The sequence below is a fragment of the Daphnia pulex genome, chromosome 12 (genome assembly GCF_021134715.1).
Source record: "Daphnia pulex isolate KAP4 chromosome 12, ASM2113471v1".
Classification (NCBI taxonomy): domain Eukaryota; kingdom Metazoa; phylum Arthropoda; class Branchiopoda; order Diplostraca; family Daphniidae; genus Daphnia; species Daphnia pulex.
In genome coordinates this window covers 1632140-1645698 of record NC_060028.1, presented here as the reverse complement: position 1 = coordinate 1645698, position 13559 = coordinate 1632140, and the positions used below count along the sequence as shown (strand labels likewise).

The 13559-nt window shown below is 38.3% G+C and overlaps 4 protein-coding genes, 1 long non-coding RNA gene and 1 other non-coding gene across 8 annotated transcripts; 5 read left to right on the top strand and 1 right to left on the bottom strand.

Moving 5' to 3' along the window:
- Window positions 1-910: 910 nt before the first annotated feature.
- Window positions 911-2376, top strand: LOC124209293. Of its 2 annotated transcripts, none has more exons than XM_046607235.1 (5): window positions 911-1207; window positions 1295-1446; window positions 1516-1649; window positions 1723-1859; window positions 2003-2376. In XM_046607235.1, the coding sequence occupies exons 1-5, from the start codon at window positions 962-964 to the stop codon at window positions 2069-2071; spliced, it is 738 nt and encodes a 245-aa protein (XP_046463191.1). In that variant the 5' UTR covers window positions 911-961; the 3' UTR covers window positions 2072-2376. The 2 variants fall into 2 exon arrangements, with proteins under 2 accessions (XP_046463191.1, XP_046463192.1); XM_046607236.1 differs by having other exon boundaries at window positions 1013-1207; window positions 1295-1443; window positions 2003-2228.
- A 2373-nt stretch (window positions 2377-4749) lies between these two features.
- Window positions 4750-6663, bottom strand: LOC124209292. 2 transcript variants are annotated; one of them, XR_006880858.1, is made up of 9 exons: window positions 6515-6663; window positions 6303-6436; window positions 6050-6243; window positions 5902-5988; window positions 5734-5838; window positions 5365-5659; window positions 5166-5292; window positions 4935-5104; window positions 4750-4859 (listed from the first exon to the last, which is right to left on the bottom strand). It is a non-coding gene; the product is annotated as an uncharacterized LOC124209292 (long non-coding RNA). The 2 variants fall into 2 exon arrangements; XR_006880859.1 differs by lacking the exon at window positions 6515-6663 and having other exon boundaries at window positions 6303-6476.
- Window positions 6664-6746: 83 nt separating this feature from the next.
- LOC124209291 lies at window positions 6747-8186 on the top strand. The gene is made up of 5 exons (XM_046607234.1): window positions 6747-6890; window positions 7013-7158; window positions 7292-7422; window positions 7552-7697; window positions 7866-8186. Exons 1-5 carry the CDS (start codon window positions 6765-6767, stop codon window positions 7971-7973), a joined length of 657 nt encoding a protein of 218 aa, XP_046463190.1. The 5' UTR covers window positions 6747-6764; the 3' UTR covers window positions 7974-8186.
- A 923-nt stretch (window positions 8187-9109) lies between these two features.
- LOC124209289 lies at window positions 9110-10574 on the top strand. Its single transcript, XM_046607233.1, has 5 exons — window positions 9110-9345; window positions 9465-9610; window positions 9707-9834; window positions 9974-10128; window positions 10263-10574. Exons 1-5 carry the CDS (start codon window positions 9226-9228, stop codon window positions 10503-10505), a joined length of 792 nt encoding a protein of 263 aa, XP_046463189.1. The 5' UTR covers window positions 9110-9225; the 3' UTR covers window positions 10506-10574.
- A 731-nt stretch (window positions 10575-11305) lies between these two features.
- On the top strand, window positions 11306-11379 carry Trnan-guu. Its single transcript has one exon. It is a non-coding gene; the product is annotated as a tRNA-Asn (tRNA).
- Window positions 11380-11994: 615 nt separating this feature from the next.
- Window positions 11995-13299, top strand: LOC124209288. The gene is made up of 5 exons (XM_046607232.1): window positions 11995-12348; window positions 12434-12576; window positions 12659-12786; window positions 12867-13018; window positions 13115-13299. Exons 1-5 carry the CDS (start codon window positions 12274-12276, stop codon window positions 13217-13219), a joined length of 603 nt encoding a protein of 200 aa, XP_046463188.1. The 5' UTR covers window positions 11995-12273; the 3' UTR covers window positions 13220-13299.
- The last annotated feature ends 260 nt before the right edge of the window (window positions 13300-13559 follow it).

Below are 13559 nucleotides of genomic sequence, written 5' to 3'. Positions count from 1 at the left end.
AGCAAATAGTAAGCGTTGCCAACTATCACGAAACTATAGCCGTAACATTGATTTTTTAAATTGAACAAATTTGACACAACTTTATTATTTTTTCGTAGGTGATTAGCCAACAAAAACTGTTTCTCGTCGTACCGGAAAAAGAAGGCGATTTCACATTTTTACTGAGATAAAGGATAAATTATGAAAATAAAATAAGAAATAAAAATTTACGGAAAAAAGAAACAATGATAAAAGAACATCAGATTCGGCTCGAATTAAACAGCTCAAATTAGGCTATAACGGTTCCGCCCTTTTTATTGCGTAGATCACATCAAGAGACCGGCAAGACAAACTTTATTTTATTGAAGAGCAATACTGAATTACTGATATACAATAATAGCCTAAAGTTGTTGTAGACTCTCTGCGTATTTTTCAAAAGTTTTCTTTTTTCTATTTATACTACATGATCTCGTCAAACATTGTCCAGGCTGCATATACTGGAATGGAAAATTAAATTGAGTTCTTTAAAAACTTTCGTCAAACGTCGAACTCTGCGAACGTTTTTGTTGTAGCGCGGAATACTGCTGATAGAGGGAAGTCCGCAAGACGTTTGTCAAAATCGATTCAATAAACAAACTTGAAACTTCTATAATTCGTCTGCTGGGAATAGGATTTTGACAACAACGTAGAGAACTAGAGACTACATATAAAAAGATCCATCGATCCAGTTACACGGAAGTTTAATTTTAAAGAGCGAACCTTCTCCTTTTTTATTTTTACAGCAACTGCGCCGCTGTGTATATTCCGTTATTGAATCACGAGCCCATATTTATAAGATGTTACGCAACCTGTTGGAATATTGAGCAAACATTCAACTGCGCCTGTCTCGTTGCGGATGCTGCTGCACTGGGAGCTGAATTAAATTGCGCATTGTCTGCATCCAGTTACATCTCGAAGGCTCGACCGATTCCAAGGAATCAAAATGTTGACTCGATTTCAAAGTGGATCTCAGTCTCCATCCATCGTCAGATCCGCTTGCGAGCTCTACCAGCTGCGGTATTACATCAGTTTGAGTTCATTTGAGTGGTCACCCCTAGCGATGGTCCCTGCGAATAATTTGAAGACAACACGTCAACTCGTCATCAGTTATCCCGGAATGAAGAAGCTATCCATCAAGATCTTTTCGGCCGCCTGCCTCATCTGTGGCATGGCGTCCATCGGCATACAAGTATAGGCAAAACGTCAAAGCGATTTTGCATATTAATTTCGTCTCTAATTAATTCATTATTTTATTAAATTGCGCGTTGAATTCAAGACCGTCACCTTGGTGATATTCCTGGAGACGTTCGATCGCTATTACGTTTACTTTCCATCGGACGTCGTCGGCCATGGCATCTGGGGCGGTATGCTCTACTTGACGGCCGGCAGTTTTGGATTCGCTGTCGCCTTCATGAGGAAGAAAACGTTGTAAAATTTCAATTTAAAAATATCTAAACAAACTTGTGGTTTGAATCAAATTGTCAATTTGTTTGACAGGCTCGTGGGAACCGTCGTGACTTCGTCTTTATCGATTTTCGCTTCGTTCTTGACGTCTTTGCTCTCAGCTGGAGCGGCTTCGTCGGGCGTTTACAGCTCTTGCTACCGGAAATTCGGATACTCCAATTCGATATGTTTGTTTGATGATTAGAATTTTTGATTGGAATCATCTATTGATTATAAAATTTTACATTTTGATTGATATAGGTGACACTTGGCTGGGATTGGAATGGGCGTTGATGATGTGCGGGATTGTGGCGTTTATCAGCTCGACCAGTCTGACCATCCTGGCATCCGGTTCTCTCTGCACTTGCTGCCGGAAGCACAACACTATCGCGGACGTGGTAATGAAGTTGTTTCCGTTTCAAACTAGTACGCGGTCTATTGATTTACTTGGCAATTCGGCCATTTCTTTCACAACTGTTTTAACAATTTGGGAAAACGGACGGACACAACCACTGCCCACAACTTGACATAAATGATGCAGCAAGAATCGGTGGTAACTTTACAGGGTGTCTACGTCGATCAGCAAGTTCCGGCCCAACAACAGGTTTAACACAATATACCAGTCAGAAGTCTGAACTCAAGAGTCCGAATCACCGGAAGAAGATGGACAGTACTGAGCAACACTCTTCAGATAATTTTTAATCCATTGAATTTTGCTATTGTATTAGTGGTATGAGCCTATGTTTGTAGAGTGTAGATTGCTTATTCAAGCCTGATTCAGTGATTCCCTTTATAATTAAAATAGCTTTTTAGAGCGGGCTGTTAAATACTTTAGGCTAGATTTTTGTGTGTTTTGTGACGATTCAAATTTTTCAGGTGAATCGGAATAAAGAAATTCGGTATGAAATTTGAAAAGTCGTTTTTAACTTGACATACTTAAAATTCCTTGATGGCACTGCGACCACGGTGACACAATTTCTGACTATGCCTAATAAGCCCTAATTGAGCGGATGTTCGCGGATGTTCAAAGCGATAAGGAATAATGATAAACATTAATGGGATAAGCGAGGCTGTTGTGATAAAACCTGACCTTAGACAAACCTGAGCGGCTTTAAGAGTTAAGTCATCATATTTTCAAGCCGCATTCTTACGACATTAAGAAAATCATTTGGACACTCTCCTATAAAGTTCTAAAGCCCTAGTTGAGTTTGAACTATCGACACTTGTAGTCGCCTTGCGGTCTTATATAATTATTTCCTAATAATAATTAACCTGAACAATTTTTTTTTAAATTATCAAGAAATAATGGACAAAACTAAAGTTGAAATTGTGTCTCCGGTCAATCCGGAAGGAGGTAATATTCTATGGCAACCAGTGGTGATGGTTCCTGTGGACACGCCCCACCGTCCAGCGCTCAATTATCCCGAAATGAAGGTGACAGACATCAGGATCTTTGCTATTCTTTGCATCTTCTTGGGTATTGCATCCATCGGAGTGCAGGTAATAATTTAATTAATCAAAGAGTTTGAATTCAAATTTTTGTGAATGGCTTTTCTATATAGATAGCGGCCTTGGTGATTTACGCAACTTCATTATTCAATCATTGCGTCGTAACACAAATGGACGTTGTGGGACACGGGATCTGGGCTGGTGCCTTGTACTTGACTGCCGGAAGTTTGGCGATAGCGGCCTCTTATAAACGAACTCAATCGCTGTAAAAAAAAAATATTTTCACCTTTTTTTATTGTTAAATATAATTTGATAAATAAAATTGGGAATATGTCATTTCTACATGCAGCATGTTAGGGACTGTGGTGTTGGCGTTGCTATCGATCTGCGCCTCGATAATTGCTTCGACGCTTTCCGGAATCGCTGCCGCTCACGGAATTTACAAGTCCTGCTATTATCACTCTTCATCTTTGAGCTCGTTATGTAAGCTCTGTGATTCTCAGATCATTTTGATTGGAGAATTGAAGGAATTTAATTTAAAATTTTTTTGGGTGGGCGGGGGTTGATGGAAGGTGATTCTTGGATTTATTTGGAGTGGACTCTTGTGTCCATCAGCGTTCTGGCTTTCTTCAGCGCACTGATTATAATTTTCTTAATGACACTGGCACTCTTCAACAAACGTAAAGGCTCTACAAATGCGGTAATAAAATTGAGTTAAATTGTTCCCTGTTATTTGATTTGATTTTTATTATCTTCCAATTTCCAGGACGCTAACGTTGTACGGCCTGATAATGGCGCCAATCAGACAATCTATTTGAAAGCGCAAGCGAAAAACCAGCTGCCATCACAACATTACCGGCCTGTAGCGTCAAATTTACAAGTCGTTTACGTCGGTCAGCAGGAGAACAAACAACTGGAATCGGTGCAACTGGTCCCGGTCTCCGTTCCAGCTCGGCTAGCATCGATGAACGAAACCGTGAATAATAAATCAACCAAAGATCAGAAGAAAACTATTAAAATTACCAGCAGCACGGCGCAAACTAACAAATAAATTATGTGGGCGCGACTAATAGAAACATAACTATAACAATATGTAAAACAGCATAATACTAATAATATTCAAAGGAAATTATTGCACTAATATGACAACTCTTCATGTCGTCATGCACAATATTATACATTACATCAGTCATACACCGATAAAAAGCTGATTGAATATATTGGAGTTGCACCTAGTCATCCAACAGTCTCAAACTTTGCTCGTACTTGATCAGTAATTGCAGCTATTGGTGGCATTACTTAATCATGCATCAGCTAATATAGGCTAGATATCTGTATTATCAGTCCTTTGGTATACTTATTTTCCCCTTGGCTCTACTTTGAACTCGATCCAATCATGGTGTCGAGTGATCAGCGCCATCAGCCCAAATCAAAAGTGGAAAAAAAAACAAGACCCTTCCAGGTTCGCCCTCGGGTATTAACGGGCAAGATATCAGTTAAAAGCTTTTGCTTATATTTTCAAAACAATTAAAATGTAGGAATTTCGTAAGATTTTGTTTATTGTAATTTCCTGGATTTTTTTTCTGTATCATTTACGAAATAAAATAATACAGAATGTAAATTCTAGAGTTAAACTCAGACAGTGGCCCAATTTCTCCATCACAAGGGCTGAGGTAAAAAGGCAACAGTTCAGGGTACAACATCGAGGCAACAGTTCAGGTTACAAGATCGAAGCCATATTTTAGGAAAAAAGTTTGAGGCAAGGCAACAATTCAGGGAAACAGATGGAGGCAACAATTCGAGAAAAAAGATGAGGCAATTAGCTGCAGTCGATGTTTAAGGACGTCAAGTAATTAAGATCTTCAGACAATCAGTAAAAAAGGATTTGTTTACTGATTGTCTTTAAGCCACTCCCTCAGCTCCCTTTCATCAGGTATATCCGGGTTGATCTAAAGAGAATACACAAGAAAAAAAAATCCCGATGAAAAAAACTGCTGGAGAAATATTATTGAGTTTAAACTAACCATGATTACCGAATCATCGAAGGAGTCTAGGAATATTTCTCCACTATCGCGTGCGAATGCAGAAACCTTAACACCTCCAAATGCAACAATGGCGTTATCCAGGCTACTGAGCTGAAATAGCTTTAGCTTTGCGACTGAGTGCAGTACCCACGACTGAAAAGTTCTTGTCCCTGCGAAAATAAATAACTTTAAAACTGTCGGAAGCAAAATTTGTCTGATTCAAAATTTCACCTCAAATCAGCGTAAAGTTCTTCGGCCGAGTTTAGAACAACAGATTTAACAGAGCTACCATCAGAGCGAGGTGACTGGCCCGCATGTGATTAGGCTTGAAAATTTTCTCCTGGAAGCTTGACTGTATCTAAATAACAATGAAACCACAAAATGCAAGTAAAATAATTGTTTTACTCAGAAGCTAACAATACTTTCTTACTATGTTTTATTCCATAGAATTCGTCGATAAGACCCTCATAGGTCAACTGAGTGACAACAGGAGTTATCAAATCTACAGTCCTATCAATGATTATGAGAGTGTTTAACAACGGAGACATGGGAGGATCACAGTCTACCCCAATATCACGTCGCATTCGAGTCATCAATTCGAATACGTTACGGGCATGGCGCCCCTTACCCACAACGTTGAGGAAAATGCCATATAAACTTTGGAGGGACATTAACCCATGAGCAATTTGGTGTAAGGAGCTGATTTCATTGTCAACATATAAATCCTGAGAATAAATTTGAAGAAATTGATGACAAGCAATCCCTTTCAAAGTTTGGCTCATAAATAAAAAATAAATACCTTGAAAACATTATCGAGTTCCATTGAAATGACATTACTATCTAGTGGGAAAAAATCAACAGGCAGTTCATCAATAGAAGTAAGAGTTCCATACACTCCTTTGTCCTAAATGAAGTAATAATTTTGTCAACAATTTCTTCTTCGCTGATTTAAGTAACTTTAACCAACCTTGAGCCGCTGTTCACATACTGCACTTCGTCGGGAGACAAAATTAACTGATATTCCTTACTAGCAGAATGTCCTTGGTTTTCTTCGCTGAAATGAAAATTAACTTATTGTTGACGATTTAAAGTTAAAATATGTAGATTATTCATACCTGTGCAAGTTATCGGCAATACAATCCATCAGCTCAACTTCAGGTCTTGTGATGAACAGTATATTTTTAACAGATATGGAAGACAAGCGCCCAGGTTTTAACTGGAACATTTTTACAACATCTAGTTCCTTAAGAAAACTGTATTCTGCCACGTGCCACCAAACCAATGGGGCCAGTTCATCCCAAAATATTGCCTAGCATAATTGATGAATTTACGTACATTTCTTAAATGGAATAGCACACACCAAAATACCTTTGTTCCACTGAACTTCTCTAAAAGAGAAACAATATCCTGTAACAATAACAAAACTGTTGACGAAATTTATTTTTACTGAACAAGACATCAACAGACTGTCAACAGACAACCTAATGGATTTTGTGGTTGTCCTAAGTCACAAAAAGCTAATGACTAAATCCGCATAAAAATTAATAAAATTTAGTATTACCAAATGAATCGAAACTTACCTAAGCGCTGAGATAAATTACTGTACGTTTACACAAAAAGTTTGAAGAAAATCGATGCAGTAGTTTAGTTTTCTATAAATTTATTCTGATTCTGAATTAAAGGTTCTGGAAGCCTGGCTCAGAACAGCGTTCACTCCCCCACATCCCCCCCCCCACTCCTACACACACACACACACACCCGCATTTACTTTAATGCCTTCTGGTAGTACAAGTACTACCCTCAGGGATAAATCTTTTTCATTTGTGAAAAATGAGCGACGCCAGCAGGAATCGTGAAGCGTTCTCGCAACAGCAGGTGGTGAAAATAAACAACCAATTCTTTCCTGTCGCTTACTGGCTCTGCTTCTTATTGGGTTTTGCGTCCATCTTGATACAGGTAATATGATACGCGATTTGTAGATAGTTTAAAGCATTAAACAAATTTCATTCTTCACCATTTGTTTGGTCTAAAATGAGAATTAAATGAATTAATCTAAAAATATTATGCTGTGTGTCAAGATAGCCGTGCTGGTGATCTCCGGTTCACTGAACTCGTATGTCCCCCATGGCCTCCACGACCTGGGCTTCGCAATCTGGAGTGGCGTCTTCGTCTTGTTAGCTGGCTGTTTCGGATTAGCTTCGACTTTCACACGAAATAATATGCGGTAGGCCAATAGTCCAATACATACAAGCTGCGGTTTTTCCATCATTTATTCAGGATGATATAAGGCGTGAGTGAATGAATAATGAACTCATTTAACAAATTTTTGCGGTGTACGTGTAAAATAAATTTTAAAGTTGGATCAAGTTTACTCTCCTGATGTCGACGTTTTCAATCGAAGCTTCGATCTTCGCCGCTACTCTGTCCGGAATGGCGGCTTCCAATGGCGTTTCCACTGGCTGCTACGATTCAACACACGGGGAATTATGTAATAAGACCCTCAATAAGGCAGTTATATAATAATGAATCTTTTTTTCGTTCAAATTAAAAAAACACACATTTAGCATAACTGAGAGTGATGTGATATTAATTATATTTGATTTTATTATATGTACAGGCTCAACGTGGATAAATTTGGAATGGAGCCTGATGGCAGTATGCGTATTGGCTGCGATCGATTCAATAGTTTTGATTGCTTTGACATCGGATGTCTTTTGTTGCAGTAATGATAAAAACGCAACCGTGAACACTGACGGTCATCAGGTATAGCATTACATTCATTTACTTAATTTAAAAAAAAAACTCATAATGATCTACCTCTTTATCTTGTTCCTATTTTGAAATATGTTTTTTTTTTTTTAAATTGAGCTAACTATAATGCAATAAGTATATTGTAGCCTACTGACCCCTTTATCTCATGGACCATTTCAGGTAGTCATTGGGACAGGGGACATTGGGATTGGAAACAGCCAACAACCAGTTGATGTCAAACAACCGACGATGCAATTAAATGCGCAAGTAGCGCAACAGCTGATGTGAACACTTCAATTACCCTGATATCCATCCTACAGCTGATTCAGAGTCGACAGACACCATAACCGGTTTCAGCAACGGCTCCATCAGTTCTACCGCAAGTGCAACAGCACTAGCGAGCATTATAGTCACTAGTCAGAATGGTTTTATAATTAAATAATCTATATAAATAATATCCGAATTTCATGCTGCTGAATAAACGCTAATTATACAACGTGACTGCTGTTATGCATACGAGTGTATTTTACTATATAACTTATATTCTATGGACGTGGCTCGAAAAAATGACAAAATAAGGTTTTTTACTTAGATAGACCGCGGCTATGCTAAAATTCGACAACTCTTAATAATTTCGTCCATCAGCAGTCAATATACACTGATAAAAAGAAACTGATTGAATATTGGAGTTGTGCACGTAGCCATCCAACAGTCTCAAACTTTGCTCGTATTTTATCTAATTGCAGCCATATTGTTGGCATTTACTTAATCAGGAAAAATATCTGTATATCCAGTCTTTTTGTATCCATGTAATTTAGTGTTTCCGCACTTGGTTCTACTTTGAACTCAAAAATATAATAACGATGTCAAAATAAAGATGAAAACCGTTTTTTTATTTTGTTTTTCATTTGTGAAAAAATGAGCGACACCATAGTAATATAAATCATCAGCATTTCTAATAGCCTGCGATTTTTTAAAATTAAGTAGTAAAGTCGTCAAGGAGAACAGCTGGAATAGCTGCAGTGGTCCCTATTATCTCCACACACAGTACAAATTAAATATAAAATAAATAAAAAAAGCCACCGTGAACTACGAAATCACGAATTTTCAGTTGCAGATGAGTAATAATTCGACAGCCAAAGCTCAGAGGAAAGTCAAAGTCGTCATTGATGCGTAAGCTCCGCAAAAATATACATTCAGTAAAATTGACTCATATTAACCGACAAATGTTATCGTTATAACATCTCTCTCAAACGGACATAGTTCTTAATTTCGTCATACGTTCCATGATACGCAATTGCTCTCATTGCTCACAAACATCCATCGATAAGCTAATTAAATATCGTGTCAAACTTTATCAGCAGCAGTTTGTCAATACATTATCTATAAGCGGTATGTAGATACTTAATCGGGTCTCTTGGCCCAGCACTTTGTATATGGCCGCTATACCCCGTGTTTCTATGCACTTAGTTCAATTAAATACAAAGGAGTCTGAACCGTCAAACAGCTTTATAGGCTACCTACTTCTATACTTGTGAAAATGAACAACGCCAACGCAATCCACGTCATGTTTTCCCCAAAGGAATTAAAAAACAGCAAAATCTTTAATGCTACCTGCAAGATCAATGTGCCTTTGGGTCTTGCGTCCATCTTCATACAGGTATATTTATTGTGTAGTACTAAATATCAAACGTGAATTTTACTACACTTAATAAGAGCGCAAAAAAAACAAATTAATTCGTCTACCAATCGGTTTGTCAATCATAATGATGAGTGCAGTTATCCGCCTTGGTGATCTCTATTTTTCTGGACTCTTACATCCCTTACGGCTTTGACGACATCGGCTTCGGAATCTGGGCAGGTGTTTCCTACTTCATGGCTGGCTCATTCGGAATGGCTGCCAGTTCCAAACAGAGAAAATGGCGGTATGATATGGAAACTGCTATTTTAATATTATAGTACTTCAACGCATTATATTTTGTCAATCAAATTGTGATTATCGATTTGATTTAACATATTAGGTTGACGACGACCATCCTAGTGTCGGCGTTTGCATTGGGCGCTTCCATCGTCTCCGCTACTCTGTCCGGAATGGCGGCTTCTATGGGCGTTCTCCCCGGTTGCGAGAATTCAGAATACGGGAAAACATGTAAGGTGGCATGTTTATAATATATTAATTGTTGTATAATACTCATCAATTTAGCCATGCAAAAGATGTTAAATTAGTACAGACTTCTTCTTGAATTATTACCGTAATTCTGGTTTTTTATTTTGTGTTGATTATACAGGCGGGCCGTGGGTAGGTTTGGAATGGAGTCTGATGGCAGTCAGCGTATTGGCTGCCATCAGTTCAGTCGTTTTGATCCTTTGCGCGTCGGATGTCCTCTGTTGCGGTAATTATAGCAGGCATAATATCGCCACGACAACTGTCAGTCGCCAACAGGTAGGCCTATAGCATTGTATTTACTCAAAGGAAAACTCTAAAAGATTTACTCTTATCTTGTCTCTACGTTCATTATACTGCTACTGCTAACATCGTGTTTTTAACTGGCCATTTGATTTCATGGTTCATTTCAGGTTATTCACTTTGGAAATGGAAGACAGCACCCACAACAATCGGGTCACTTCAAGCCGGTAGCACATCAGCCTGTGTCATTGAATGTGCAACAGCTACCAACATTTCAAGTATCCTATGTCCCCCAGATAACCCAGCATAGTCAACCGCAACCGCAACAGATTTTGGTAACGGCTCCAGCAGTGGCTCCAGCAATCGCACCAGCAACGATTCCAGATCTACAACAAGTGCAAGTTCATCAGTAAATATCGCAACATGAAATATGGTTATTCAATTTTTTTTTTGCTGCGGAATAAACTTACATAATGACTGAACCATATAGCTACTATGCGGAAATTTTTGGCATTTTCAGTTTCTGATTTTTTAGAAATTAAGAATTCATTTCTATTTAATTGGTTAATAAGAAAAACGATTTCAAACTCCATCTCCACCAAATAGAATAGATAGAATAGTAAATTAATAATCACTACAAAAATAATCATTTATAATAATTATAACAAAAGGGAAGGTTGTTGGGAATGGTATCTGACTTGAGGTCACGCTCTTACTTCATTGGCTGCCTACTGGGCCTTAATTCGACCGTCTAGTGTTACCGAGTGAACGGCAACCGTCGACTATCGTCAGGGGCTAAGCGTAAGTCTAACGGACACAACTTCAGATTGTGACCAGCATGTCGAGAAACCGGGGTTTAATGGGTTACGATCCTTATGATAGACGTCCTTTATAGCAACAGGGCGTCTAATAGATCGGGAGGTGAATTTAGAAGTGAGACAATTATTTTGATTTATTCTTCAGTGTTTGATCGTTTATTATTGGTGACCGTATATTGATTTTGCATATAGTTCAGACATACATATACAGTAGGAGCATTACAGTCATGGGAGAGACATGGAGGGAATCGAACCCGGGACTATTTGATGCGATGCGAAGATGATGACCGTTGATCGTTGAGTGAACATCTCAATGTGAATTTCATCGAGTCAGAATATCTTCATCAACTTAAGTCTATTACGATTTGTTTACTTTCACTTTCATTTTTTTACAAGCCTCTATGGCGCAATTGGCTAGCGCGTTCGGCTGTTAACCGGAAGGCTGGTGGTTCGAGCCCACCTAGGGGCGATTTCTTTTTCAAATTCCTATTAGCGAAAGAAATGTTCTTAAAAATGTATTCGATGCTGCATTTTACGCTATCTAATAAATCCAAACATTCCAAAGACTTAGTTTCACAGAACTAGCATTTATTGCAAGCAGTCTTTGCATAACTATAACACCAGTTGCTGGCAGTATGGGCAAGCCCGTTGTATTCGGCGTCTTATACACTAGTAAGTTATTTAATTATTTTTTTCTTGTCATATTCCTCCTCTCCGGCACCGCAGGACAGCTCGTCATCAACCTAGAAGTTCGCATGTCATTTTAATTTTCATTATCGTGTTCACTAGCATGTGATCGTATTTCTCATTTATAGCCGAAAGCCCCAAAACGATTGGGAAATTCAAACGGAAAGATCTAGACTGTTGTTATCAATTGAAAATCGATAAAGAAAATAGTATTCGTTTCATGTGTCGCTAGATGAACCACCCTGATATGTATTGATAATCCGTAATTTCGACGCCACGCATATGCAGAGCGCACACAAGATAAGATTGAACAACGCACACAAGAGCTGATTGAACAGTGCACTCTACCTCCGCTCTACCTTTATCACCGCCAAACAAAAGCTCTTACTCATTTTCATTTTCAAACATTTTTGTTTCCCCGGTCCCCAGATATAGCGAAGCCATTATTGACGACGGCGAACGGTTTTCACCGTATCAAGGCTCTCAATTTCAACGTAATACAACTGAAGGTCACTCTCAGTTGTTGATCAAAACGAGAGTTTGTTTCCATACAGTCGGCATACTTTTATTTGAATTGCGTCTTCCCATAGTGCGCAAAGTTATTCCTCCAAATTTGTGTTAAGAATTTCTTGTTTTCTTCTGAACGCTTTGTTGACGGACATATTTAAAATAGAAAATGAAGAAGCCCGTAATGGTGGTCATCTTTTCCGTGTTCGGAATCATCCTCGGAATGGCATCTGTTGGCGTACAGGTACAACACACAAACCCAGCAATTCACAGTCAACTATTGAATTAAAAAAACAATAATAATTAATTTTTTTTTATCGATTTTAAAGTTGGCAGCTCTGATATTGTACACGAGAATCACTGAGTACGTTGAAGTTGGTTACGATGTCGTCGCTTGCGGAATCTGGTGCGGATTTCTCTACATCGGAGCCGGAGCCCAGGGCCTCTACTCTTCATACAATCGTCCGAAAGCGTAAATATAAATGTTTTAAAAATGCCGCTATTTATATTTGAATATCTAATAATACTAATTTAGATAATTTAAATTCGGACAGTTTGATGTTGACGGTGTTCACGGCTGGCATTGCAGTATGCGGGGCCCTTGTGGCCTCCACTCTATCTGGCTTAACAGCCTCTTCCGGTTATACGTCCGGCTGCAGCGCCTACCATTATACTTCCTCTTGTAATTTCAAAATATTATTATATAATCCAGCACACTTTTCCTAGAAATTTAACGATAAAAATCCAACGCGATTTTCACAGGTGTACCTTGGAGAGAGCTGGAATGGTCGCTCATGACAATCAGCATTTTATCGGGATTAAACAATATTACTTTAATGTATTTCGCCTATGCAGCTCGCAAGTCGAGCAAGTGCCAACCAAGATCATTTCAAACTAGAATAAATACTATTGCTGTGAGTACATTATCATTTTTATAAATAAAGATTTTTTTTTAGCTATTAAAAGTAAATTCGATTGCTGATGAGAACATTTTCTTTTGGGCATTTTAGGTCGAAGGAGAACCGCCGGGTCCTTATTCGGATTCCAGGAGAAATACTAGCAGGCCTCAATCTGGTGGCAATAGAGAACCTGTCATTCAGCAGGCTGACATTTAACAGCGCTGATTTTCAATTCACATTTTGTTTTTTCTTCGCAAGATTTCACGGGCGTAGTGTAAATATACGACATCACATTATTCACCAGCGCTTAACCACGAAACAAAACCGACGACATAACAATGAAATAAATCGTTTCCGGTTTTTTCTTGTTTCAATTTGACGCTAGATTTAAATAACAATATGATGCAGACTGTTTGGAATAAATATTGAACTAAATAGTCCGAAAAAATATCTTATTTGTATAGAAAACGACATTTTTCTTATAAATTATTTCCCTTGTCCCTCACGAAAGCATCATTTTAGATAGAAAAATAAAAAAAATATAGCTTTACAGAAA